The sequence below is a fragment of the Hipposideros armiger genome, unplaced genomic scaffold (assembly GCF_001890085.2).
Source record: "Hipposideros armiger isolate ML-2016 unplaced genomic scaffold, ASM189008v1 scaffold_13, whole genome shotgun sequence".
NCBI classification, from domain to species: Eukaryota; Metazoa; Chordata; class Mammalia; order Chiroptera; family Hipposideridae; genus Hipposideros; species Hipposideros armiger.
In genome coordinates this window covers 1,053,285-1,080,688 of record NW_017731363.1, presented here as the reverse complement: position 1 = coordinate 1,080,688, position 27,404 = coordinate 1,053,285, and the positions used below count along the sequence as shown (strand labels likewise).

The 27,404-nt window shown below is 39.8% G+C and overlaps 2 protein-coding genes across 9 annotated transcripts in view; both read left to right on the top strand.

Moving 5' to 3' along the window:
- The first annotated feature begins 5,458 nt into the window (after positions 1-5,458).
- Positions 5,459-19,642, top strand: PIGA (phosphatidylinositol glycan anchor biosynthesis class A). Of its 5 annotated transcripts, XM_019667332.1 has the most exons (7): positions 5,896-6,584; positions 7,121-7,322; positions 7,948-8,721; positions 13,054-13,186; positions 14,091-14,223; positions 14,378-14,584; positions 17,412-19,642. In XM_019667332.1, exons 3-7 carry the CDS (start codon positions 8,010-8,012, stop codon positions 17,676-17,678), a joined length of 1,452 nt encoding a protein of 483 aa, XP_019522877.1. In that variant the 5' UTR covers positions 5,896-6,584; positions 7,121-7,322; positions 7,948-8,009; the 3' UTR covers positions 17,679-19,642. The 5 variants fall into 5 exon arrangements, 3 of the variants coding, with proteins under 3 accessions (XP_019522863.1, XP_019522877.1, XP_019522869.1); XR_002126753.1 differs by lacking the exons at positions 5,896-6,584; positions 7,121-7,322 and adding an exon at positions 5,459-5,860 and having other exon boundaries at positions 14,378-17,321; positions 17,412-17,501; XR_002126754.1 differs by lacking the exons at positions 5,896-6,584; positions 7,121-7,322 and adding an exon at positions 5,459-5,860 and having other exon boundaries at positions 14,378-15,201; positions 17,412-17,476.
- Positions 19,643-22,211: 2,569 nt separating this feature from the next.
- Positions 22,212-27,404, top strand: part of ASB11 (ankyrin repeat and SOCS box containing 11) — a 24,369-nt gene continuing 19,176 nt past the window's right edge. Inside the window, exon 1 of one of the 4 annotated variants that reach the window (XM_019665839.1) lies at positions 22,212-22,516. In XM_019665839.1, the coding sequence (XP_019521384.1) occupies positions 22,336-22,516 (181 nt within the window). In that variant the 5' untranslated portion in view covers positions 22,212-22,335. Of the gene's footprint in view, positions 22,517-23,328; positions 23,562-27,404 lie in introns of those variants that run through there. The other 3 variants (XM_019665834.1, XM_019665858.1, XM_019665848.1) reach the window with 3 other exon arrangements.

Genomic DNA, 27,404 nt, shown 5'->3' with positions numbered 1-27,404 from the left:
TTTTCCCTTGCTTTCCCCCCCAAATACTCTCACAAATGATTTGTTGATGGTGTAGACTTGACTGAAAATTTGGCATAATGGAACTTAGCAGCATTAACAGAATTAAGTTACTTAGCAAGTAGCTTAAAAATTGGTGCCTTCCTCAGCATCTTGCATAGATAGATAGGTCGGTAGATGATTGATAGATAGATAGATAGATGATAGATAGATAGATAGATAGACAGACAGACACAATCTTTTACAGCACTTATCATACACTTGTGAATAGTTGTGTTCATGTTTATCTCCCCACTGCACTGTGACCTCCTTATAATCATTTCTGCCCTGATCAAATTTGTATAAACCACGTTTCTCAGGCCAGGCCATGTGGAGCAGTACAATAACAAGGAGGAAGATGATGACAAATACAGCAAACAGTTTTGTTTCTCCTGCAGCCGCAAGGTAGAACTGTTGGAGCCCGGCCCAATCCCTGCCCTCCCTCCCTCGTCTTCCTAAGCAGGTCCTGAATTCTCCCTTTGTTCACTTAAGTTCTCCATGACTTTGGGCCCTCTGCTCCTTTCCTGGCTTTAGTTCTCAGTTTCCTGGTAACACGGCTGATCTCAGCTGGCCTGGCCGTGGGACCAGTCCCCACTGTGCTGCCAGTACCATTGCCTCATCCTTACCTGGTATTGGTATTGGCCCAGCCACTCCTCTTCTGTCACTGTTCCTCTTGCCCTCACTTTATGACCGTAATGTCAACAGGCCTTCTTTCTAGTTTTACTATTTGATTCTCAGGCTTCTGAAAGATCTTGCACAGTATTTAGTGTCTTATATGTATTAGCATTCAACTCCTCGCTTTGCCCCTTCATTGAGTTTTTGCCACTTTCTCCTCCTCCAGATTATGTGTTGAAGTTTCCGTGAGAGCTGGGGCAGCAGACAGCCTGAGGGACACCACAGTTAAAGGAGTCACTTCATTTATCCTTGGCTGATAGATAAAAAGAGAAGCTGAATCCCGGACAAGGAGACAAGACCTGAGTTTAAGGACAGGCTCTGCCACCTAATGGTGTTATGAGGCTGAGCAACCTCATGGGGCCTCAGCTTCCTCACCTGTTTAATGTGGATGATAATCTCATCTCCCTGCACCTCAGAGCTGCTCATTTCACTTGAGTTACCATAAGTGAAAACAATTTGAAAAATACAACTGTTCTTTACAAATTAAAGGGATTATCCAGAAGGAGAAAAACATGACTGTGAATAAATGTTCTTGGTTTATCCTGGATTTCCTCGGTCTACAATAAAACCAACTGAAACCATGTTTTGACTAGTGACTCAGACTTCCTAGTTGCCATTTAGATGGCGATATTAGTGAATTCTGGACTAGGACAAAACTATTTGTGATCTGGCTTTGCACTTCTAAAACCCCTCCCCCTGCTTTTTTCCCAACCCCCAATAACCCCCAAGAGATTTGTACTTGGATTACTGAGGCTGGGTCTGAGTTGGAATAGGGCTGGTCCTCAGGGTGGAGGTTGGGTAACTGACCTATTGCCTTATTAGAAGTCACTGGTCATTGTACAGGAATATTTATCATGCTAATAGCTTTGGAATGTGGGCTGATAATTCTTAACTTGTTGCAAAATAAAAATATGTGAGAAGCCCCAAGAGCTTAAAGCAAACAATAAATGCCAGGGATGCATAATATCCCCGATTATCTAAGCCACAAGGCCAGAATATGTATTAATATGACAGCACAGACCATAAATCTGTGCCTAAAGCAGTGTGGTGGGAGGCCCTTTAGAGATGGAAACAGCATAATAGTCAGAGTCAGATGCGATTAAAATGTGATGTGAGATACTTGATAAAGAAGATGAACAAATAATCCATTTAAAGGCTCCTTAGGGGAGCAATAGTTTGGTGAAAATTGTGAGCTTAATGGATTTGGTCCACAAGAGTTAGATTTTGTCTAATTATAATCCTCAGTGTGAAACGTGCTGCATAGAGTAGGTGCTTAATAAATAATTATTTAATAAATAATGAGGTATTGCATTGATTTTTGTGACCGGGAAATGGGAACTCATCTGCTGCTGGAATGACCAAGATGAACGAACTTCCATCCTCCAGGGCCTCTCTCCATGTGGCTTTTCATCATTCAGTATCTTGCGGGAGCATCTTCACAGCATAGCCATAGGCTTTCAAGTGAAAATGTTCCAATAGGACATGCCCCAGTGTATAAGCACTTAGTGAGTTTCTGCTCTATCTCATTTACTGATGGTCCATTGGCCAAGCAGGTCACATGGCCAAGGACAGCGTTAGTGTGCGAGGGGATTAGACAAAGGGTGCGTTGGAAAGGGGTTCATTGAAGGGAACCAATGTGAATCTCTCACAAGGCTGCTTCCTGTCTGTAGCCAAACGTGGAGCCCTGTTAGCCTCTATTATTCTATGAGAGCTGAACCCTGGCTCACGACTTCTTGCTTCCACATACAGAGTCCAGGACTTACATGGCTTTGGTCTGACTACCATTTTGTATTTTGGTTCTGTTTCTGTTACATGGAAGTATTTATGCGTTTTTTTGTGTGTGTGTTTTTTTTACCACGGCTATAACATTTTAATTTTCTCATTTATATTATATCTTATTTTTTCATTAAAGCAGAATAAGGAGTGAGGAGCCTCAAAATATTCATTGAAAATGTCATCTTGGCTGGAAATCTGGGTGGGTCAACATCAAGTCCATTTTGCTTGATAAGATCCTTTACCAGCTTTTTCCAACTTCTACTGGAAACGCCACCCTTCTCCTTTTTGAACCCTTCCCCTTATCTTCCCTTGTATAATTACACAACACTCTCCACTGGACAGTCAGTACCTCTCTCTGTACCTTGCTCATGTTGTTCTTGGAATGGTGTTGCTCCCAGCTAAATGCTGGTAGCTAGAAATACTCTTTCCCTCCAAAATCCCGGTATTTCTCTTGTGGCATTGGTCACTTCCTACCGTTTATCATATATATTTACATATGCCTTAACTCTGTCTTGGTTTCTTGAGGGTAAAGCTCATGCCAGATTTTCCTTGCCTTGGGCCTTCTACATAGACGGCAGGCTCTCAATACAACTGTGTTGCCTTCCCACCACAACATCATTATCCAAGGGAACAGATTTACATATGCATTTGCAATGAGCTGAGTTTCAAGGGAAGGGGATATCCACATTTGTTTTACACCTTCTCCATTGATAGGTCATTTTACACTACAGCTGATACTGATTGCCCTCATATTTTATTAAGTGTAATCAGAATATACTACATATAAGTATTTTAGTCTACATTTAGTGGTTTCTAAGAAAATTCTCTAAAGGCATACCTTGATTTCATACATTTAGGCAGACCACTATAATTAGAATTATCCCCAGATTTATAGCTTAATCCTGCTGCTACAACTTTCTTTTGACTTTTCGAAAATAGCCTTTAATAGAGACCCTTGTTTAAGGTTTAACTAACTATAAATAGAGTTTTGTACCCATGTGAGTTTGTGAACCATGTGCAGAAGCATGATTTTTTTTTGCCTTTTAATGCTCTGTGCCTAGGTCAGAGACTGTAAGATGATGAATATTAAATGTTTTCAGACTTTGTTGGAACAGCCTGCAGTTTTCTCAACCTCTTTCCCCCACAAAGACTCAGCAACAGTGTGCCTTAATGAATATCTATTTATATAAAGGTCAGCCTATTCCACAGTATTTAAAACACAAAAAAGTTTTCCAGAAAAGTGGATCCCTTTATACTATTGATAAAAGATTTATGAAAGCTAGGAAAGATAAAAAGCTCTTAAAACACAGGGACTATGTTTAATATTCCTTGTATTCCTTACAAAGCCTTGTACAGAGCAGGCACTCAGTAAATATATTTGATGATAAAGAGAAAATATTTGTTCCGATTTGAAAAAAGATCACAACTCTTAAAGGAGTATTGACGTTAAGATCTTGGGGGATTCATGGCAGAATTTCAAAAGTGTATTGTGATCAGAACTACAGGCAAACTATAGATTCAATAATGAGGCTTAACTCTCATTTATACCTTTCAGAATGTCTATCCATACTCTTTGTATAAAACCTCTTGCAACAATGAAAAGACCAAATCAGTGTTATACCATCTGGTAGTATCGGTGTTATCGCTGAAGCCAACTGCAAAGTATTTAGCTTGAATAAGTATCCCTTAGTCTTCATCACCTTTAATCCCTGATGCTTCAACATTAACACTGGGCAGAGTATCTATTCCTACTTGTGCTTTACTTATTACAGTTAACTCATTAATATCCTAATGAGTTAAAATCCTGCAACCAAAATGCTCTTTGAATTGTATCATTGCACTGTAATTTTTATAAGGTACACTCTATGTAATATTTTCAATACATTTTATTGGGTGTATAACGTGTGTCAGGGACTGTGTTGGTATTGGATAAAGAAACTCATTAATACAACTAAAACTTATTCAACGTCTATTACCAGGAACAGACGGCAAGGCAGACATTTAACGAGCAAATACAATTGCCAGTTTTCAGAAAGAAGTTCATGTGAGATTCCAAGAAGATACAAGTCTTTAAGGATCAGGTTGAGGAAGAGGGGGGACAGCAGCCAGGCAAACAACTTGAATATCACCTGATAAATGCTATACCAGCATAAGGCCAAAGCACTATCAAAATACAAAAGAGGGAGGATTTAATTCTCTCTGGAGGTTTGGGGAGGGCATCAGAAAGGAGCTGAAATCTTCAGGTTATCTACAGGCTTCAAAGGGCTGCTGGGTGAGGGTGTGTGGGAAGGCATTTGTTCTCGAAAGTGTATGCAGGGCAGGGCTGGGAAATTCCAAGTGCTGACTCTGAGGAGTGGATCAGACCTCTCCCACTGATTCATTAGCTTCTTGGCCAAGCACCACCATAGCCAGTTGAACCAGTTTGAGTGGGAGTTGATATTTCAGGTCAGACCTCAGATATTTTTTTCTCCAGAGTGTAGGGTTGCCAGATAAAATACAAAATACCCAGTTAAATTTGAATTCCAGATAAATGATGAATAATTTTTTAGCAAAGTCCCCAATATTTGGGATACACACACACACACACACACACACACACACACACATATAATATTTATCTGAAATTCAAAATTTTTAAAAAATTTGATTTGATTTCACTTTTTTTTGTATTTTCATTTGTTACACCAGGGAACATTACCAGAATGACAAGAACCAGCACGGTTCTGTGGTGACACAGATAATCAGAAACAGAACGCCACCATGACCCCGCCTTTCTGTAGCCTTCCCACCCAAGTCTCTCCAATTGGAAGCCAGAGAGAACAGGCGTCTAGAAAACAGACGCTGTAACTAGGCAACCAAGGTTCAAACCCACCCGATCATTCAAAAGATCCAGGTTTAGAAACGCGATGCATTTTGGGAGTTAGTTTGCTAGGTTCAGATTCGCCTTCAAAGGCCACCAGACTACAACTCCCAGCAGCGCTGCAAGGCACGCTGGGAGTTCTGGCTCTACCCTCTGAAGGGCCCTGGAGGGCTGCATGTGTAATAAGAGCCCAGAGTTGATTTTTAGAGGTTCGCAACATTAGGAATTCATATAAAAGGTTAAACCGAAGATTACTGCTTTCAGTGCAGAGACGACAAGTCTTCCGGAACACCGTGGGGACATGTACCACTGCGTACAGATTTTACATCCCACGCTGAAGGGTGGGGACTGAGAGCCGCTCCTGCACGTGATTCCTGCGCCTTTTTGTTACTGGCTCCTTCAGGGACGAGGCGCTCGGGCGCGGACGCCCCGGATTGGTGTTTCAGGGCAGCGGGGTGGGACTCTGGCTGCTGCCGCGGGAGGTCCGGACACTGGCGGCCATGGAACTCGCCGGTAAGTGTGCGTCTGACCTCCCTGCGCTGGCACTCTCAGCCGCTTCCGGGTGGGACTGGACTGCCCCGGTGGGAGTGTGCCCAGCCACGTAGGGGGCAAAGCCGGCCCGGCTTGAAGCTCGCAAGTCGGGGTCGAAGGTCTCCGGACTCGAGTGGGGCTGAGGATGCGCTGGAGCGGACGCGCTGGAGCGGATTCCGCGCAACCTAAGCCGGGCGGGGCTCCGGGATACCCGGCCTCAGACCCCTGCCCACTCTCTGGCCATTTTCCTCCCTTTGGGCCTGGCAAGACCCCGCGTGAACCTAGCGGGGTCGTCCCTTCTTTGGCGCTCCCCACTGCCCTCTCAATGAGCGAAGCCGGGGCAGTTGCCCAGGGGTTGGGTGGAAGCTCTGTCCTCTTGACCCCAAGCCCCCGCCGGGTCTCCCTAAGGCTTCTCGGGAACCTCTGCTGCTAATGACTGCCCAGGGACTCACTGGCCCTGGTCGAGAATTTTGCAGCTACCGCGCATTTGCCACTTAAGTGGCTGGGTGGGGACCTTGGATAAATCGCTCAACTTGTCTGGCTTTTCATTTGTAGAATGAGAGGTATTCACTAGATCTCCTAGCCTTCCTGTAACTTTACAATCTAAGATTCTGTGAAGACGCCGTTCGTTGACCTTTTCCGTCATGTAGATGTTGGGCTGTAAAAACCTGATGGAAGTAGGCAAAGTCCTCACAGCACATTGCAGGTCGATGAAAAACTTTAAATGATTTCATTTGGTTTTTTACTTAATGTTTTCGTTGTTTATCTTTTTAATTGACTACAACTGGGAATTCGGGCTTAGATGACAAACCACTGTTAAGAAAATGTTAGTGAAGTAACAAAAGTAAAAACTTGAAGAATCTCAATATTTGATAATATTGAATCTTAATTAGTAAATTCAGGTCACCAGACACTTATAGAGTATTTCTGAGAATATCTTTAAAATATAGATGAGTTTGTTGGAGAGAGTGGATAGTTAAGACTTTGTATCTGCAGTTAGTTTGCATTTTCTGAGTCTGCAGGTGACATTGGGAACTCAGACCTTTACGATGGCTTCCCATTGTATAGCTGAGTTTCTGGAGGCATGGAAATCTCATTTGTAAAACTGAGGAAAATTTTCAGTAGGTTTCTAAGACTCTACCTTTAAAAGTCTAAGAATCTGTAACAGTATTGAATATTGAATGGGCATTTTGTGCTGATAAGGACCTAGGAGTCCCCTGAGATAAACATTTCCTACTTTAGATGTAGAAAATGGCCCCAGATCCAGCCCATCTCTAGCTTAATCTCCTTCGGAAAGGCCTACATAACTGAAAAGTTAAGAAAATAAAGGGAGCAGTTTGATTATCATCATCCTTGAATAAGGAAACAAAATGTGGATGTCTGCAGTATGTGCTACCAATGACACTTGAAAAAGCTGCTCTCCAAAAGACAGCTCTAGCTCCAGGTATATTTTAGTATAAACCACAAAGCTAATACTAACAGAACTTCATGAGATTCACTGAATTAGTGGCTAAGCTCAAGTGGGGTTGGCACACTTTTTCTGTAAAGAGCCCTACATGTAATTATTGGAATGAACTGGCTTGTTTGCATGGCAAATTATTATATACTATGGTGTAACAAAATTTATTTTTGAAAATTATGTATAGCAGCCTTTTTAAAGCAAAATTAAGATAAAAGGACATTACTGAATGTAGGTTTGTTGTATGGCGCATAGTAAATGCTAAGCAAGTAAATGTCAAATGAGTAAATTCATGATATGCTTTGTTTTATTTCTTGGGGAAAAGTTAACCAGTGTACATTGACATGAGTCAAGGGAATTGTAATAGATATGTATGACATGGGGGGGGGAAGTGGGGCAGCGGATTGGGGGAGGGGGAGTTGTCACCTTGAGGAGTAAAAAGTATAACTATTGCACTGTGTTGTACAGCTGAAACTAATTCTAAAAATGTATTTCACAAGAAAAAATAATTAAAACCACAAACAAACAAAAACCAGTATTGATATATGGATTTGGAATATGGAATGTATTTTGTCTCTGAGCTGAGGTACTCTTTTACTCTCTTTTTCAGGTACTGGACGACACGTATCTCAACGGGGTTGCTCTAAGGACTAATGCCTACACCGTCTCAGCATGGCCTATCGAGGACGACGTGGCCATCCTCGCTTTGCTGCGCGCTACCGTGTTAACCGTGGAACTCTTTACACCTATAGAACCCGTACCCATAATATATGCATGGTTTCGGATTTTTTCTACCCGAATATGGGAGGCGTGGAAAGCCACATTTACCAGCTCTCTCAGTGCCTGATTGAAAGAGGACACAAGGTCATAATTGTCACCCATGCTTATGAAAATCGCAAAGGCATCCGTTACCTCACGAATGGCCTCAAAGTCTATTACTTGCCTCTGAAAGTCATGTACAACCAGTCTACAGCCACGACCCTGTTTCACAGTCTGCCATTGCTCAGGTACATATTTGTTCGGGAGAGAGTCACGATAATCCATTCACATAGTTCCTTTTCTGCCATGGCCCATGATGCCCTCTTCCACGCCAAGACAATGGGGCTCCAGACAGTCTTCACGGACCATTCCCTTTTTGGATTTGCTGATGTCAGCTCGGTGCTTACAAACAAGCTTCTAACTGTGTCTCTTTGTGACACAAACCACATAATTTGTGTCTCTTTTACTAGTAAGGAAAACACTGTACTAAGAGCAGCACTGAATCCTGAAATAGTGTCCGTCATTCCTAATGCTGTAGATCCTACTGACTTCACTCCAGACCCATTTAGAAGGCATGATAGTATAATAACTATTGTTGTTGTCAGCAGACTTGTTTACAGAAAAGGTAATGAAATGATAGCTACAATTGCACTGCACAGACTTCTTGTTGTTGTAGAAAGCTGTTGAATATTTGTATATAATGATTGTTTGGCTGTTTGTTTTATGGTTTTATGACTACTACATTAAATATAGCAAAGAAAGGTGGAATATTGTTTTATACATCCAAAAAATTTTGGGAACAGTGGTGAATACTGTCTCCCCGGCAACCTTTGATGTTTTAATAGTTACTTAAAAACAGTAACCTGATCAGGTCTTTTTAAGTTAAAACAGCCCTGCACATGTGGTAAGAAGTATAAGGCTGAGCCCACCACCGATTTCTAATTGCAAAAGTAATGTCTTTGCAGATATTTTGAAAACTAAGAAAAGCACAAAGGTGAAAACTAAAATCAGCTATAATTGCACTCTTCAGGGATGACCATATGAATATTTTAATTTCTAGCTTTCCTGTCTTTTTTATGCATAGACTTGAAATCAGTTAGCTTGTCCTGCACATTACTGATTTGTAGCTTGTGCATTTCATTTAATCATAGATAAGGCTTTAGTAACATATTGGTAGGTAAGTGATGAAGGAAAGGGGATTACATGGCTTGGAGTCCGATCTTACTTCTGTCTCATTTGTGTGATTGAGGACAAGCTACATAACATCTCTTGAGTCCCAGTTTTTTCATTTGTATAATTTGGGCAACAGTGGAAGTCTTGTGAGGGTTCAGTGATGGCTCCTATAAACTACTTAGCCCAGTTTGTACTTGATAAGTGTTCGCTGTTATCAAGGAGGATTTTTTTTAGTAGCTCTGCCGCACTTAATGGACACCACAGTAGAATTGGCAGAGCCTCATTTACTAAGCCTGAAACAGTCAGGTTATTCCAGACGTAAATGGTCTTTGGGATGCTATTTGAAAACCTGTCTAGTAATCATAATTAAAGTAAGGAATCATTAAAAAGATAATAGATAGCCTCCCCTTAAATATTTGAGTTCAACTCAAAATGTTAACATGGACTGAATTGCCAGTAGTTCAGGCCCGCAGTCTTAAGAGTATCGGTCCACTGATTTGAGCTGCATCATCTTTCTTGCACAATACCTTCAAAAATCATCATTTACAATTGCCAATTTGGGTTTGTTTAAATGGGATGAGAACCTAAGGGCGTGTGAAGCAATGTGCTGGATTTTTCATTTGTTTTTGATTTCATACAGTGGTTTCGGATACCCCCTAACTTGAGCTTTTTTCGGTGACTTTTCCTTTATTGAATTTTTCAGACCGTTCAGCTTATTTTCATAAAAACTCATTTTATCAGTTTCTGTGCTATTGAATGAAATTACCCAGTTGGGTAACAAGTGCAACTGGCATCAAACAGGTTTGTGGACAGCACAGGTGATTTTTGGTAAGCGCGAGTGTACCAGGGAGCGGGGCTAAAATCCACTCTGCCCATTGTCATGGAGAGCTGTAGTTGATCAGGCAGGCAGTCCATTTCGGCGGAGGCTGGTGAGGAAACTGCTACTGAACGCCTTTCTGGGGTGAAAGCAATGATGCGCTTCCATTCTTTTTTTTGAGAATTTTTGTAAGAATTTATTTGAGCCACACTGATGACCTATGCTGGGGAGCAAGATCTCCAATGCTCCCCGTGCTTGCATTCTTGAACCAAGATGTTAATTGACCAGCATTCTGTATTCTGAATCCCTTGGGATATTTGCTGATGTGTTCGTTAGAAAATGTGCTTAAAATGTTTTTTAATCAAATCGTATACCTTTGTGAGACAGCTAGCTGAAAAAGAGTATGATGCATGCATGGTTGAGGATCAGAGCAAAATGAACTACTTGTACGATTAAACCTGTACTTCATTAATTATAGTATTTTCACCAGCTGAGCTAACCAGCAACAGGGTGAAGGAATGGCCTTTCCTGTTCTCAATTCAATAATTTAACATATACGTATTGAACCCTGTTTGTATGCCAGGCGCCTTGCAAAAAGTAACCTGAGAAGGAATGGCCACATCTGTAGCACAAAAGTGAGTAGTTGTATTAGTTATCTTAATGGTCCGTTAATGATTAAGAAATTAATTTCTTTAGGAGGTGTTCATTTGGACCAGATATCGAAGGCCCACTGGAATGTATTAAGAGAGAATAAATCAAAATTCTTATCACCCAGCCTTCCTGGCTGGTTTCTTCCCACTTCTCTTGAGCTGGTTTTGCTCAGTCAGGGTTTTACAGTGCCCCTGTGTGTGTGCAGGCATGGCCCCACTACTTGCTGTAGTGGTAATGACAACTTATATTTATATTCTGCAGTTGATAAAACCTATGCATGGTACACTACCTCACTTGACACTCCCAACAACTGTAGGGTAGATGTTATCGGCATGTAACAGACAAAGAAACTTGAGTCTCAGAGAGGGTAAGTAACTCGCCCAGGTTACACAGTAACAAAGATGACAAACATGAGTTCAGCTCTTTCTGAGTTAAGGTCTCGTGTTCCCGCCACCATTTTCTTAGGTATAGATTCTGGAGATTCTTTGAACTATTGTTAAACTGAGCTTTAAAAGCAGTTCGAATCAGGAATTTTCCGTGTCCATTTTGTGTGTCAATGGACATGGGAAGTCCTTTTGTATGTTCTGTTGTGTTAGACTCTGTTTAGAGGCACTAGAACATTTTTTTTTGTGGAGGAAAAAACCCTTTATTTTTAAAATAATATAGATAATTGACAATATCAATCAGTTCCATTTCTTATAAGGTACTTGTCAGGATTAAATGACATAACTGCATTTAAAGTATATTGCCTGACATGGTAAGTACTCAGTAAATGTTACCTATTATCAGCAATTATGATTATTTCTCTATATGTGTTGGTTTTTTTCATTTGGAGAAGGGGTTCCTAAGCTTTGTGTTAGAAGGGAGGAAGGGGAAAGAAAGGAAGTGAAAGAATTATAGGAGGCTAAATGTTAAAAGTCATTAAGCCACCTTCTGGTTTATGTAGAAACCCACTTGATGGATTTAGTAATGGACTTGAAACAAAGATAGCTAAGATTTTAATGAGAAGCCTTCATAATTCAAAAACGCTGCATGCGAATTTGTTTGCCAATACAATCATTTTAAAAATACTAGCAAAGTTTATTTAGTAAATCCTATTTTGAATTATTTAATAAAAATGACCCTGTATATACAGAGGGTGCCAACAAAATGGATACACATTTTTAGGAAGGAAAACTGTATTAAAATTGTAATAATATATACCGATAACAAAAGATGAATACAAGTCCTGTGTATACATTTTTTTGGCACCCCGGTATATCTTCCAGCACTGTTTTTATAATTGATCTGCCTATATTGGGGAAGGTTGATAGAAGTGTGATTCTGTGTGTGTGTGTGTGTGCATGCGTGCATTTCTTAAAATTAATTAACTGGGTTATTTTACTTTTACTTTGAATGTGTACAATTTGTTAATGAGCTAAATTCCCAAATAGTGTCAATATTGCTGTCACTTTGGATAGCCACTTTCAGACTAGTAGGGTATGATTTATTTGATCGCTTTATGTTACCTGAGGTTGTATTTACATAGAAAAGTATTCCATTAAAAAAAAGGAACAAAGATGCGTCCATTTGTTGTATGGACTGTAATGGTCTGGCAGTTGAGATCCTGCCACTTTCATTTATTCTCCTTTAGGGGAAGCGGGCTATAGCAGGTTTAGATGGACCACTCTTTTAAAGTTTGTCAATACTATCATATTACTGCAAAATCCTCTGTACAAACTGCATTCTGTGTGTAGTGGAGGTTAGCCGTTATACCCTGTCGCTTAGCCCTTTCCTGTGGCAGGAAGTGGAATCATACTGGTGGAACTCTATAGCTGAAGCAAGAGACCTTGGACTTCAGGTACATAGGTCTCTTCACTTTCTGTATCAGGAAATTTTCCCATTATCAAAGCGCTTCCTTGTTAAAAGGCTAGCACAAGACCTAGGTCTCCAGCTAGCTGTCCTACTCTGTAGAAAACTTGAACTCAAAAGTGAGCTACCCCAAATACCATTTTTAGAAGTGGGTGATGGATAAACACAAGTGAATAACTTAAAAGAACATTATGTGGAAATGAGAGTAGTCCACAGATTGGGTGTGTGCAAGGTAGCAGTGGATGTCAGTGTGTGTATCTTCAAGAATTGCAACTTTTGGGGGACATCTGGCAGTTTGTGAATGATTCCACCCTCCCCGGAAAGGTTTAAGAGAATTAATTTTTCTGCTTAAGGAGGGCATAGTTAATACTTTCCAAAGTGAGTGGATTCTCAGTAGTTCCGGTGATTTTTTTTTAAGTTTAAATATTAATATCTCCAACATTCAACTTTATTTTCTATTTTCAGGGACCGATTTGCTTAGTGGTATAATACCTGAACTCTGTCAGAAATATCCAAATTTAAATTTCATAATTGGAGGAGAGGGACCAAAGAGAATCATTTTGGAAGAAGTACGGGAAAGATACCAGCTACATGACAGGTATTGATGGATTGCATGTTATCTTGGTTGAGAAAATATCAGTTACCCAAATTCACTTTTGGCTCCATGCCTATATTAAGTGGGCTGCTTCTCCTACATATACTTAATGTACAAATGTAATTCAAGGCCTGTTTAAAAACATTTACATAAAATGGGAAACCCTAGTTAATTCACAATTTTATTTTTCCCGTTAGCGCAATATCATTTGACTTTACAGGATAGTGATTGGAGGCACCCTGGAAGGCACAAAAAAACCTAACTGCTTTGATTGGAAATGTTCACAGATTTTTAAGCCATACCAAGTTGTGATTTAAATAGCATGGCCCAAATCATGTCAGTTGCTCTGCACATACAGATTTGAACATTTCTCTTCCCCAGTTACTTAGATAACATGCGAGGTGTGTGCCTGTGAAGCATCAGTTTAAAAGGGACATTTTCCTGTTTAGAAATTACACTAACATTTACTCATCAGAGTGTATTAATATTTTCATTAAATGCAAATGAATTTTGGAAAAGATGAAATTTGATATGTGTGACAAAAGTTAGAATATGTTTTATTTATTTTTTTAGCTGAGCCATCCTGCCACCTGTTGGCAGCTCAGCGGCAGCTCTGCTTGAGCCGGGCATCAAACCGCTGTTGCTCAGAGCTCTCACTCTTGAGCGAGCTCCTAACCAACTGAGCCACTCAGCTGGCCCGAGTTAGGAATATGTTAACTGTATGCGTTTTAACCAAACAGCTTTGTAATCATTTAGATCAAAGTTTGGCAATATTAATCTTTCGAGGTGGAAAACATGAGAACCACTAAGAATATAAGTATAATATGAATAGCACACTTGGCTCATAAATGATATTTCTTTTCTAGCATGAATTTTCATTTTCCTCTTCTCTCATTTCAAAAATCAGAGTGCGTCTCTTGGGAGCCTTAGAACACAAGGATGTTAGAAATGTCTTAGTTCAAGGACACATTTTTCTCAATACTTCCCTTACCGAAGCGTTCTGCATGGCAATTGTGGAAGCAGCCAGTTGTGGTTTGCAGGTAAAAAGCTTTGAGGGCTTACATTGTGGGGATTTCAGTGCTTGTATTTTGAAAACTAATCAGACACATTCTGTTATAATTTTTACATTGGTTTTGCTTATTTCCCTGAGATACGAATTATGGCAGATTGTATGTTTTTTTTTCTCTTTTGAAGGTTGTAAGTACCAAAGTTGGTGGAATTCCTGAAGTACTTCCAGAAAATCTTATTATTTTATGTGAGCCTTCTGTAAAATCTTTGTGTGAGGGATTGGAAAAAGCTATTTCCCAACTGAAGTCAGGAACATGGCCAGCTCCCGAAAATATCCATAACGTAGTAAAGACTTTCTACACCTGGAGGAATGTTGCCGAGAGAACTGAAAAAGTATGTCATGTGCCAAGAAAAGGGTATTTGAAGATTGTGTCTGAATTCCTGATTCATGTATACGTTTACTTTTTCTTATTTATACAGGTTTACTGTTTCAGTTCTATTGCTTAAGCTTATGAAGTCTCTTCCCAATGAAAAGACGTGAACTAATGGATTACTTTTGGTATATGCTAGACTTCAAGTTTCTAGTCAGATCGTTGGATTTGACATCTGAAAATAGCAGTCATGCAGTCTAGACCTTTGATTAAACTGGGCATAAAGAAGTTACAGAATTTTCTAGAGGCCACACCATTGGAGGCAAAACTAATATTAAAATCTACTCTTGGACATTTTTGTGAGGCTGTTTATCATTCTAAAGTGTATAGGTCTGTCAGAAAATACATGGTTTTACTTAATCTGATTGTGGAAACTTTGTAACTTGTAAATATTTAATTCAGGTTACTTCCTAAAACTCTTGTGTCACTTTTGCTAACTACTGTGATTTTCTACAGGAAAAGGATTTTTGCATCTTTGAGCTGATTGAGAACCTAAGTTAGAATTCAAAATGCACATGACAAATGTCGGATATATGATCACAAATAAAAAGCAGCAATAGAGAATTTCCGAAAGGACAGGTACAGGAAATAGATTAATACCCTTAGGTGGGAGAGTTCGGTTATGGGAAATGCTTCCTGGTTTCAAGTCAAGGACTTCATTTATTCTACTCAGTTTCATCCGTCCTTTGTTTAGGTATTAATATCTTTCATTACTTTGTCTGCCTCATGCCTTTTAGTAGCATGTAAACAAGCTGGATGGAAACACCCTGCTTCTTAGTATATAGAAATTGAGAACCAGACAGTTAGTGAGTTGGGAGCATGGAGAAGATAGTAGTTTAGACTAGTGCTTTCTGCTATCATTGTAGTCAGCGGAGCACCTAGTTTCTAGCCTGAAGATGGAGCTGAGTAAGCAGAATAGCTCTTTCCTGCATGGCTTTCTTACTTGGTTTAAATGATAAATTCCTGTACATAAGAAGAACCCATATTTGAATATAAGTACAAACATTGTCATATCCATTTTCCATTGAACCAGGAGATATTTGAGTTAAACAATTTTGACTGAAATGTCTCTGAGACACTAACCTTCTAGAAGTTTTACAGTCTCTCCACCCATATGAAATAACTACCTTTCCCTGGGTTTCCTTTGGAAGTTGGAGTATAGCACTGATTACCTGCTAGGAGTACATGTCAGAACCACCTAGGTAGCTTTTTGGGGACAGTTTCATTCCATCTTTGTGTCCCTTGCTTCTCCAGCCACTGCCTAGATTCTAACATGACCTTTGAAGGGCAGAGGTGGCATTTGGGAATGGTTGGCAGGGATATTTGGTCAGACTGGTTTTTTCAGTGATACTCCACTCTGTTGAGACCCACAGCTCTGTAACTTGTGGCTCCCCCGTCTTGATCAACATCGTGTAAACCTCAGAAGTCTGAGCTACTGTAGATAGTAAGTTCAAGGCAAATAACTCTTTTTTTGTCAGCATATTTTAAGGGAGCTAACTAATTACGATTTTTTTAACCATAAATTTTGTTTAAGTTTTGCTTGAAGTACTAGTAAAAATCTGGATTTTTTTTCTATTTTATATTCTGTGGTGATTTATGGTATACATTCCAAAAAAAGTTACTCCTTGTATGTAGTGGATTGTCATGTCTATCATTCTCTTCCTAGTAAATTACTTGGGCATTTAAGGTTGAAAATTAATTGACCTGGAAATAAAAGGTGGACACGCAGGTCAGTTTGTAGTTGTCTTTGCATTCTACCTGTCCCACACATGACACTTTGATCCCTTTTGACTTCCCCTCCTTAGTCTGTGCTGTTTAGAAACTTGAACAAGTTATGATTTGCCCGTCTCAGCATGATTGTCAACATACTTTTGATTCAGAGGTATTCGAGATGTCCTCAAGGTGGAAGAGCCCGATGAAAACATCCTGTGTCTTTCAGAGGCCATTGGCCTGTAGGACTTGCGTTGCACATCATAAGTTTCTTGAGTTCAGAAGGAGGTGGTTTACAGACCTGATATGAGAAGCACAAGTAATGCTCAAATGCAATTAAAAACATTAATGTTGGCCCATTTTATGTGTTCAGAATAAGAATGTTTAAAGATCTTTGTTTTTTCTCATATTTCTGAGTTTAGTGCTTAGCAGTGCTGTAAAAAGCAAGCCACCTACTATCGATGCTCAGCAATAAAGCTTGTTGCCTTTGCCTGTACCCTCTATGAAGAGTTGCCCCGTTTCTTTCCCCTCCTCTTATTTGGAATCCGTGAAATGTTTCTGTACCTTCTCAGCCTCCGTGCTCAGCAACACAGCCTCACGTGGCTGCGGAAAGAAGAGCTGCTCTGTACCCAAAAAGAATCACACTGTAGCTTGTCATTCTCTGATTGTGCTTGATGTCTGCCAGGTAGCGAGCGGTGAACCTTAGAAGGCCTGTTCTGCTTCAGGGAGTCACTGCTGAATTAAACATGGCCTCGACAGAGGCGACCCGAGGAACACTTCCAGCTTCTCAGGACTTCAGAATTCTCGTAGTTGGTTGAAAGTGATGGTGGTCCCTAGGGGACAGGACCCGCGGCCTGTTCGTCTTTGTATGGCATGGCGTCTAGCCCGGTGTTTTGTCCATAATAAGTACTGCATGAGTGTTGGATCAGGAGGCAGTAATTTTGTAACGAATTTCATTAGCCACATCATTCCTATAACAACAACGAGATGTAAGCAACTTCCGTTTACATCTGTAAAGCGTCCCTGGGCATTGCTTGTTGTGGGTCGGAGGTGCTCATTCTCGGCCTCTCTCCTGCCAGGTGTACGATCGGGTGGCAGGAGAAGCTGTGTTACCGATGGACAGACGGCTGGACAGACTCATCTCTCACTGTGGCCCAGTAACAGGCTGCATTTTTGCTTTGTTGGCCGTGTTCAACTTTCTCTTCCTCATTTTCTTGAGATGGATGACTCCAGATTCTGTCATTGATGTTGCAATAGATGCCACAGGGCCAAAGGGTGCCTGGACTCAACAATATCCTTGCAATAAAAGACGGGGTGAGAATAACATGATGTCTAAAATCAGGTAGAAGGAAGCCCGGACTGGAAGATTTTAAACATTTGTAATCGTTCTAATTAAGACTATTCAAAATAACCTTGCTCTTTCTTTTTTTTTTTAAAGTTAATTTAGTAAGTTATGCTACCTCTATATCATTCAATGTTTTATTTTGAGGAAAGAGAAAAACTTATGCAACTCCTGAGTGTAGAAACTCCTTGCACTTATTTAAAATTTAGGAGAACATTTAAGCCACTCAGGTATGTCCTTTTCAGACTACTGAAATCCCTCTAGCAGAGATGTTTTCACATTATATTTTGGGAGCTTTCGGTGCTGAAGGGCCAAATGTTTTCTGGACTTTTTTTTTTTTTGGCCAATCTTAAGTGTTCTATCACTAACTAGATAGTCACCAGATGTTTACAAGTGACGTTCTTGAACATTTATTGTGTACACTCAGTGTTACATGTAATCAGCCGGTTTTGTGAGTAAAAAGATCCATCCATTACCAGCGTGTTTTAAGCACCTACTATGTGTAGAACACTGAACTAGATACTTCCTGCCGTGAAGGACCAGGATGCATTTGCTGTTTATCGCTCCAGCGGCCCACTTTATTGCAGTCACAGTTGACATGAAATGGTGAAACATCCAACATGCCAAAAATGCTCATGCTTTTAATGCCAGGAAACAGTTCGCCCGCATGCTCCGGGTACTTCCTTGAGCCTGTTGTATGCATCCTCCTAGGTGCAGCCTTCATCTTCAGTTGTGTTGATGGAAATGCCGTTTTGCTTTTTAATTACTAGGGACCGATACCACTGTTGTTGAGAATGCAGAGAAAACCCCTCCACATCTTTCAGTGTATCATTTAGTCCTCTGTAAATGCCTTTGTGTTTTCCGAGCAGAATGTATGAGGTGTGCCATCTCCAACTCAGATGCTACCCTGTACCTTTGAGAGAAGTCACTTCCCTTCACTTGTGGCCTAGCTGATGTCTGATAAGTATTGTCAGTGCGCAGAAGTCTTTACCCCCAGAATGTTTTGTTTATAGCGAATTGAGTCTGAAAATTTTGGGAACACAAGTCTCCTTGTGGATGGATGTGTTGTTAACTGTACTTGTTGTCCAGAGCCATGGGTTTTTAAACCCCAAACGATCCACATGGTGTGTCTTATTATTGGACTCCTTAGAATAAGTTTTTGTGATAACGGACTGAAATCAAAACAACGAGGCACGCGTGGGTGCACTAGATAGATTCTGCCAGTATTGTGATTCTGTACAGGATTTCTTTTTAATGACTATTTGCAAAACTGCTTTTTAAAAAGTATCTTAACATGCCTATTAACTGGTTGCCACTGATCTAGAAGAAATATATTTGTGTTTTGTACTAAAACACAGATGCAAGAGTGCAATTTTTAAAATCTAGACGTTAGGGGTTCTTTAGTTAAAGAAAAATGGACTGACCCAACCATTAAATCTTATTGGGATTTTTATGCAAACAAACTGACGTATATAAATATGGAATAAACAGTGCCAATCTTCATGATAAAGCGGGAACTGTAACATTTGGTTTTATTTATTCAGTAATTTTTAAAGGCATACTCTGTTTTTACATTTTTGTTTCTTGGGATTTTTTTTCAAAATTGTCATTTGATGATTGTCATTTATTTCAGATGGAAATAGGATTTAAAGTTCATGCATGTAAAATATGTAGTTTGCAAATTATTTTCCTTTCCTTTCAATAAATGGGAGTAAATTTGCTTGTTCTAGTAAATCTTGATTTTAGGCTTCCCAGGTACCTTAATTGTAACTATCAGTGTTGCACTGGCCAATATGTGGAAACATATTGTTCTACCCTGTTACTTACAGTAATTTGAAAGTGAACTTGCTGATGAAGAATTGATGAAAAATATATTGTATTTCTTTTGATGTTACAAAAAGTAGCACATGGAAGACTGATCTATGAAAACATGCTACATGTCCAAAAATAAAGACCAAAATGACATTTTGACAATTTTCTGAGTTTGTCTTTTTTTATGAACAGCGCTCCCCCGACGTCCTCCCTTGCACGCTCTGTTTTTCAGTGCAGTTCGGTGTGTTGATTGGCCTGCTTCTATTGATGAATCCCTCTGTCATCGTTTCTTTCTGGAATACTCTCTTTTACTTGTGGAATAGCAAGTTCAATTGTGCCTTTGTTTCCTGATCCAAACAAGTCCTCCTTGTTTTGCACTGTGCTAGAGTTACTGCATGCGACACATGAATACATGTCTTAACTGCTGTGTATATGAAGTATGTAATTACACTTTATCTTGTGAGCTATTTTAAGAGAAATTTGAATTTTGATTTCCTTCACAGAAACCAAGCTTCTCCCACCCCTTTTGTTGGAAGCAGCAGAAAGCATCACTTACATTGGTATGTTCTGATTTCTTACACTGAAACTTGATTTTGGTAAAGTCAAGGTATCATGGATCTGTGTTTACTTTTGTGAAGTATTTTTGAAGGCCTCTCTCTCCTCTCTCTCCTTCTCTGCATTCCCAAAAGAATCTGGCTAGATGTTACTGTATTGTATCATCCTGTGGCTGAATTTTTTAAATATGGAATTCTGAAACCAAGTTCTATACAGAATTTGATTTATATTCAACAGTACTTTGGGGAGTTGATTTTTCTTTATCCTTTATCATTTATGTTGGACAATGGCTCAGTGTTCGTCTGGATGCGGGGGGTGTGTGTGAAAGGGGTGGCGATGTCCCGGTTCGGACCTGTGGCAGTGTCTGGAGACATTTCTAATTGTTACAACAGGATGGGAGTGAGGCATTGGCATCCAGTGTGTTGAGGTCAGGGATGCTGCTGAATACCCTCCAGTGCTTTCGGAAGACGGCTCCCACCATAAAGGATTGTCTGGCTTAGAATGTCAGTAGTGCTGAGGCTGAGCGACCCTGGTGCTGTAGATGATTTCAGCTCGTGTAAAAGATACTGTGAATTTACTCCTTCAGTAGTTTTTTACATGCATCTCAGATGTATAGATGGACTCTTAGAAGTAGTATAGACATCCATTTGAAGCTTAAAAAAGTTGAGCTGCTCATGGCCAACTTTCCTGGTATGTAAAACAAAGTACAGCCAGCCACGTTTTAAATGAAAATCAAAGCCAAAACAAGATTGCATAATGTGATGTGAAGCAATATACATCACTGGGCTGACATGAGTAAATGGCCACCTTAGAGTACAGTTAAAGAACCATGAAAAGAGCTAAAATACTTGTGTTCATCCATGTACTTTCTTTCTTTTTTTTTTTTTTAAGCTGAGCCATCCTGCTACCTGTTGGCAGCTCAGTGGCTGGACTCGAACCGCTGTTGCTCAGAGCTCAAACTCTTGAGCGAGCTCTTAACCAACTGAGCCACTCGGCCGGCCCTCATCCATGTAATTTCATACATTGGCACTCTGCTGGGTAATTTAAACTTGGTGAAGTCAACCCTAAATGTTCATATTTGTTCTTGAGAATGGAAACAACACGAGATCTTTATGGTTCTGTGAAATGATGTGCCATGTATTGTGGTTCAAAGCTGTGTTCTCATGCATCAGCCTGTTAGCAGAGTATAGGGAGACAGTTCTTCTATAGGTACTCATTCTAATTTGAGTGCTACGAGAAACTCCCATATTTTTGCATAAAGCATTTATTCAATAAGATTTATTTAGTCTACTCTTATCATTTTAATTTGGCTTGCGTTTTCTAATAGGTTGTAGAAATTTCAAAAATCGAATATAGACAAGAATGAAAAGAGGAAAACTAGATTTTCCTCCCTTAAGTCGCCTCGGTGAGGAAAATTCAAAATAAATTATTCTCCCTTGTATTGGCCAGCTTCTTGAACAGTTAGGGTTACAGCTGAGCAGCTAGGGAAGGTGTTGACTAATAGAACCTTTGGGTACTTCACGCAGAACCTAGGGCACCTTCTTCATCCATTTCACTGTGACTCCTCCATGATCAAGGATAGCCCACATTTCCCAGAAAGAGGCAGCACCTTTACTGACACTTGAAATGGGAAGTGAACGATTCAGGAACTTTGCGGGGGGACCTTGTCATGGATGAAATTATTACAGTAAGTGGTCGAATACTCCCAGTCTGACACTTCCCCTTGGAGAGGCATCCAAGATGGGCCTTCTGTTAAATACTGCCTTAGAGTAAATGGTCTTTTTTAACTGGTCATATATTAGGTTTGGGCTTTGTCTCCCATAAACCTCAGAATGAAGAGAGAATGAAATGTTTCAGGGGCTCGACTTCCCCAGGAGCAGAGGATGTATTTGTACTGATTCGTGTGAACTGCAGATAGCTCGCTTTGTCCACATGGGATCTGAGAAGTTTCTCTTGTCTTTCCAACCCTGCCTTCCAACATAACGTAGCAAAAATTGGGATTTAGGAATAAAAAAGGTTTGGATGTGACTCCTGTGTGTGAGCACCGAGGAATGTAGGTCTAGGATTATTGGGTGTTTCCAGTTAGAAGGAAGTTTCTTTCGTTCATTTAACCTTGCCATGAATGTCAGCAGCACATGCAGTCTCCCAATCACAGTTAGCTTAGAGCCTACAGACTGAGCTCTCCGTAACAGGAGCACTGAGGGCTAGAAGGTTTAAAATAGATGTCATATGATACCAATTATAACTCAGTGAAATTTTGCAGTCCCAAGAACCTGTACAGAATATAAGCCAAAATGGAAGAGGGTCCTGTTTTCTATGGCTTTAAAAATATTTTTATTACAATGTTTGCTACTTTTCTTTTCTTGAAGCTTTTAATTAAAGTTTTTCTGGCTCTCTTAACACATTTCTATATCGTCAAAGGAAACAGAAAAGAGGCGGCAAGGATAGCAGAGGAGATCTATGGTGGAATTTCAGGTAAAAAGACACAAATTTGTTCCCACTACTTTTGTAAAAACCTCCTGGATAATTCATATGAATAATATTTCTAGAAGACAGGTTTTATGTATACTTTGGCTTTGAGTGGGTAGTTAAAAAAAATTATTGAAAGTAGCAAATGGTATTGACTGCACGAATTTGTGAAGGATTTTCAGCTTTATGTTTTGCAAGTTAGCAGTTCTGGTAACATTTAAGAAGTAAATAAAGTAGTGGCTTTCTGAGAGTATTTTGAGAAACCTCATTTCCGCTAACCAAAAAATTACTTATATAAGATAATTGTCTTGAACATTTTTTATCAAACTTGAACAATGCATTCTAACAAGACTGAGAATATCCTCAGGAAATAGAATGGCCAATAAATTTGATTTAACGCAGCACATGTGGCATGCTGTATTCATTTTTGTGCTGTCATTTGCAATTCGAATTGGTTAGCCACTTGTCACTGTTAAAAGAAACCCTTCACTAAACCCATTTACACGTGGCACCATGCAAAGCACTGCAAACAAAGGTTATTGTAATAGGAAACGCCAGCATTTGGGTAACACATTTTAAAGTCTTAGGCTTTGTAGAACTTAGTCTCCATTTCTTTCAAGAAATGATTCACCTTAATTGTGATGAGATGATACAAAAGCAGTCGAATCAGATACCCTTGTCACTGCTGGGATTGTCACTTAATAGAGGAGTATTTATTCATAAACAGTTCAGAATTGCCCGATGTGTTTTTAGTGTTCATAGCGTTCCAGGATTACATCATTCTTTATCTGGTATCCATTTCAATTTGCATCCAGGATTCTCTTTCAAAATAAACTGATGCTATGTGATTCGAACACACTAGACGACTTTGAAGACACTAGATAACAGCAGTCTTATCCAAGGAAATAAGACCTCCAAAGACGAAGCATCAGCATGCTTCAATTAACTGGGGAAAATGAGAAGAATCTTGACGTTTCAGGAAGTGTCAGAAGGCCTGGAGTGTGGAAAGAGGTTTCTTTTGGGGATTACATTTGTCACACATTTCAGGGAGGTATGTTGCTTAGACTGGTTTAAAAAAAAACCAAACAATTTTTTCTTTAGTTTCAAGTTAAGCATGATCTGAAAAGCTGTTTTGTAATTTAATTTATAAATCTGGGCAGGGGCTTTTAAATGGTTTCCGTAACACAGTTTTGTTCTCATAGATACATCGTCCTCATGGTTTATATTAGGTCAAGTCCAACAGAGTCAACGTCGGCAAGAGTGTTAAAAATGTTTTCTGTTGCTCGTGTGCATTACTTTTGTCTTTGTGGCCCTTAATTAAATATGCTCTTAAAAAGCTTTTATAATAGTCAAAATCCATGTAAGCATGGTTTAATTTAAGTCTGGAGCCATAATACAAATCTCTTAAATGGAGTTCATTTCATTCTTTAGCACAAGTATCTTTATTTGTTCAAGCTCCTAGGATAGTATTCATTTAATTTGCAAGTAGCATGGTGTAATAAAGTAAAAAATGTATTTTTCAATTATCATTAACAAGAGGCAGCAGGGAGAATAGTGCATGTTAATTTCTCAGTTTGATTTCCTTCCTATATATATATGCACGTGTGTGTGTGTGTGTGTGTGTGTGCGCGCGCGCATATTTGATATGTAGGGCTTTCTGTAATAATGTAGGAAGCAACATGCTAGAAACAGTGGTTTTTACATGATTCTAACAGTGTGTTTTCTTGTGAGACTGTTAGGAGTTAGATACTACATACTTAAAACCAGACATATTAAAAAGCAAGAACAAAATTTTGCGCAAGTGTTGAACTCAAACCAAAAATTACCTTTGCTGTTCGTTGGTCAAATGTTTGTTGGGAAAAAATGTGACATTTAATCAGTAAGTTAGCTAATTGGCTTAGAAAAGTCTTAGCCCAAGGTGAAATTTCTTAATTCCAGTAGCATATTATGTTCCTATAAACTATGCTCCGCACTGTCGAAAACAAGGGGAGGGCAGTAAAAAACTCACCTGGGGCGGAGCTTAACCTGTCATGGATCTTGGCACTTTTTCTTTTGGAAGCAGCGTTTAGCATCTTATCCCTCATTAAGTATCATTTCTTGACAGTAAAATCTTGGGGGACAAGTTGTGTTTTCTGGAGTTTCATATTCTGAAATACATCAGTCGATATGTCTTTGTGGTTTAAACTACGTATTACATTTGTAGATAACTCATCAGAATTGAGTTAAGCTGTGGTTGGCTTATTGTTATTTTGATGTTTTTCAGGCTGGTCTGTGTAGTTTGTCAATACTGTACATGTATATTTTTAAGTTTGAAACACTGTCAGTGGCCCTTGGCATTGCATCTGGAGCAGGATCCCACCTTCAGCCCATAGATATTTTTTGCAGGCACTGTCTCTCCCGAGAGATGGGGTGTATGATTTCTCAACCTTTGTTAATTTGGCCAGGATTGAAGCTGTATTCAGTACAGTGACTTGGTCATCAAACTTGATAAAAATAAAGTGTAGCTACAGGTGGATAATCTGCTTTCGCAACCCTTGGACCAGATGTGTTTCAGGATTCAGGAATTTGGGGGGATACTAGAAAGATGACACAGAGTATGTATCGTATATTACATAGCACTCCCAGCAGGACCCGGAACTGCCTCCCGTAATCACACATTTTGATATTTCTGTAGTGAACATATAAACAGTCACACTAAGTGGAACTACAAATTAAAAATAATAGGTTGCTTAACCAGAGGCCTGGCCATGTTTTGCTGCCAAACGGGTCTGTATCGACTTTGGTGAAAAACTTGGTTTTCAGAATTTGGGAGATATTACAATGGCAGATACGAAATTGTGGAACTATTTTACTCCCCCTTTTCTTTTTTAAAAAGGGCTATTTTAAGCTAAGTCTAAAAGAGTGATTCTATTCTGAGTGTTATGCTTCAAATCAGTTGTCCTCGTTGCTCTGGATTCAGAGGACTGACCTTGATTTGATGGCCACGCCTCTGCCTGACTCATCATCCTGACTCCTTTTTCCTATCCTGTGCGTTTGGAGAGATCCTCCTGCCTTTGGTACATTCTTGCCCAATCTTCTACCTAGCCTAGTACTCTTGTTCAGTTTTGCTGGTCGTTTCCTCAGCCTTGGCCCAGCCATCCTCTGAGTGGTGACATATCACAGGTGCCTGCTGGCTTTCCCAGATTGGGACAACCATTCCTCAGTGGGGGCCCCACCTGTAACCTAGCTCAGCTCTTCAGCTCCTAATGGGTTCAAAAGAACATTCTTTTTAACACACTACAAAAAGATGTTCATTGCGTGTGGCTCATCTCCCACCCAGAGCTGGGTGTTCTAGACAGTATACATTTTAACTCGATTTTATTATAATAATTTAGACATCTCAGGAAATGTATTATAATGTGGTTTTTTACAATTACCTTTGTTGCTTAAAATATCATTAATTCTGCTAGACCCTTGCCTGTGTTTTGGTTTAAAATTGAAACTCCTTTTGAATTTTATTTTCTTGGGTAACATGCTACAGGAGAAGATATTGCTTCCTATGATTTTAGAACTTGACTAAAGAGAATAAAGATTGTCCCATGTGTACTAGAGATTAAAACCAGTTAGGTTGTTTTTAAAAAATATAATAAACCTGTAATCTCAAATACTTGATGGAATTAGGAAGGGTAAAAATTGCAAAAAAAAATGTAAAAATCATAAGTGATTTTTATCTTGAATACTTGAAACTCAGCTGTATTCCATCTGAACCAATTTTGTTATTGAAATCTATGGTTTTTCGAAGTTGTCATGAAATTTGTTATTCAGAGATTCTGAGAAGTAGAGATATAAATTGTATTCTGAGAAAAAATCAAAGGTGGGAATGAAAAAGTACTTGAACATTTTCCATACACCTCATCAGAAACAAGTAAACATATTTATAGAGTAAACTATCTTTATAATGTGCTTGCAGCCCTGTGACACAGGCAGTCTGCCAAATAACTAAAAATAGACTGCCTTGGAAGAGAGTGGCTGATTCCTACTTAAGCATTCATTTATTTGGAGAGCTTGGTTGCATATTTCCTGAAAGAGATGGAAAAACTCCCTAGCTGCCAAATAACTTTTATCCTTAATTTCTCACAATTAGCTCCAATTTGCAAAACAAGAATGATAAAAGTGAGAGACTGCATGTCACGAATAAGAGCAGAAAAACAGGAGAGCCCACCTTCACAGTTTTCAGGAAAAGGGTTTTATGTGAAAACTCTTCCAGGTCCTTCGGAGCAAGTTTTGGAAAACAGTGTGACTGGAAAGGTGACTTCCTTAAGAACGGTTTTGTTCCCACTTGGGAAACAAACATGATTTCTACATTTAAGGCAGTACTGTAGATTTCATTTCACATTATCTATAGAGAGAAGATGGATATAGCGAAGCACTCCAGACAAGCAAATCTAGCACGAGGACAGGCAGAATTTAAACACCAGTAGTTCTTAAAACCAGGCCAGGGTGTGTTCTGACATCTCAAATGTTGGATTTCAGTCCTATTTCTGCCACTTACTAGAAGGGAGATCTTTTCTTGTGGGGCGAGGGGGTTGCCATGCATTTGGGGGTATTTCGGTTCTTGAAGCAAGGCTCTTCTTCCCCCTTCTCTTGGGGGCTCCAGGAGAAATGCAAGGTTAATAAGGGGCGCCTGAAAGGAGGGGAGCCGGGTTATTTCATGCTCACATCGGAAGTCTGCTTAGGCAACTTGCTGAACTGCCCCCTGTGCTACTCAAGTAGAAAAGAGAATCCGGGGCCGCCGAGTGGCGCGTTGGTTAGGAGTTGGCTTGGGACGCCAGCTCTGAGCAGCAGGGCCCTGGTTCGGATCCCACATGAGGTCCAGTGACGCTGCCGTGAGTCGCTGGCAACGGCAGGACAGTGG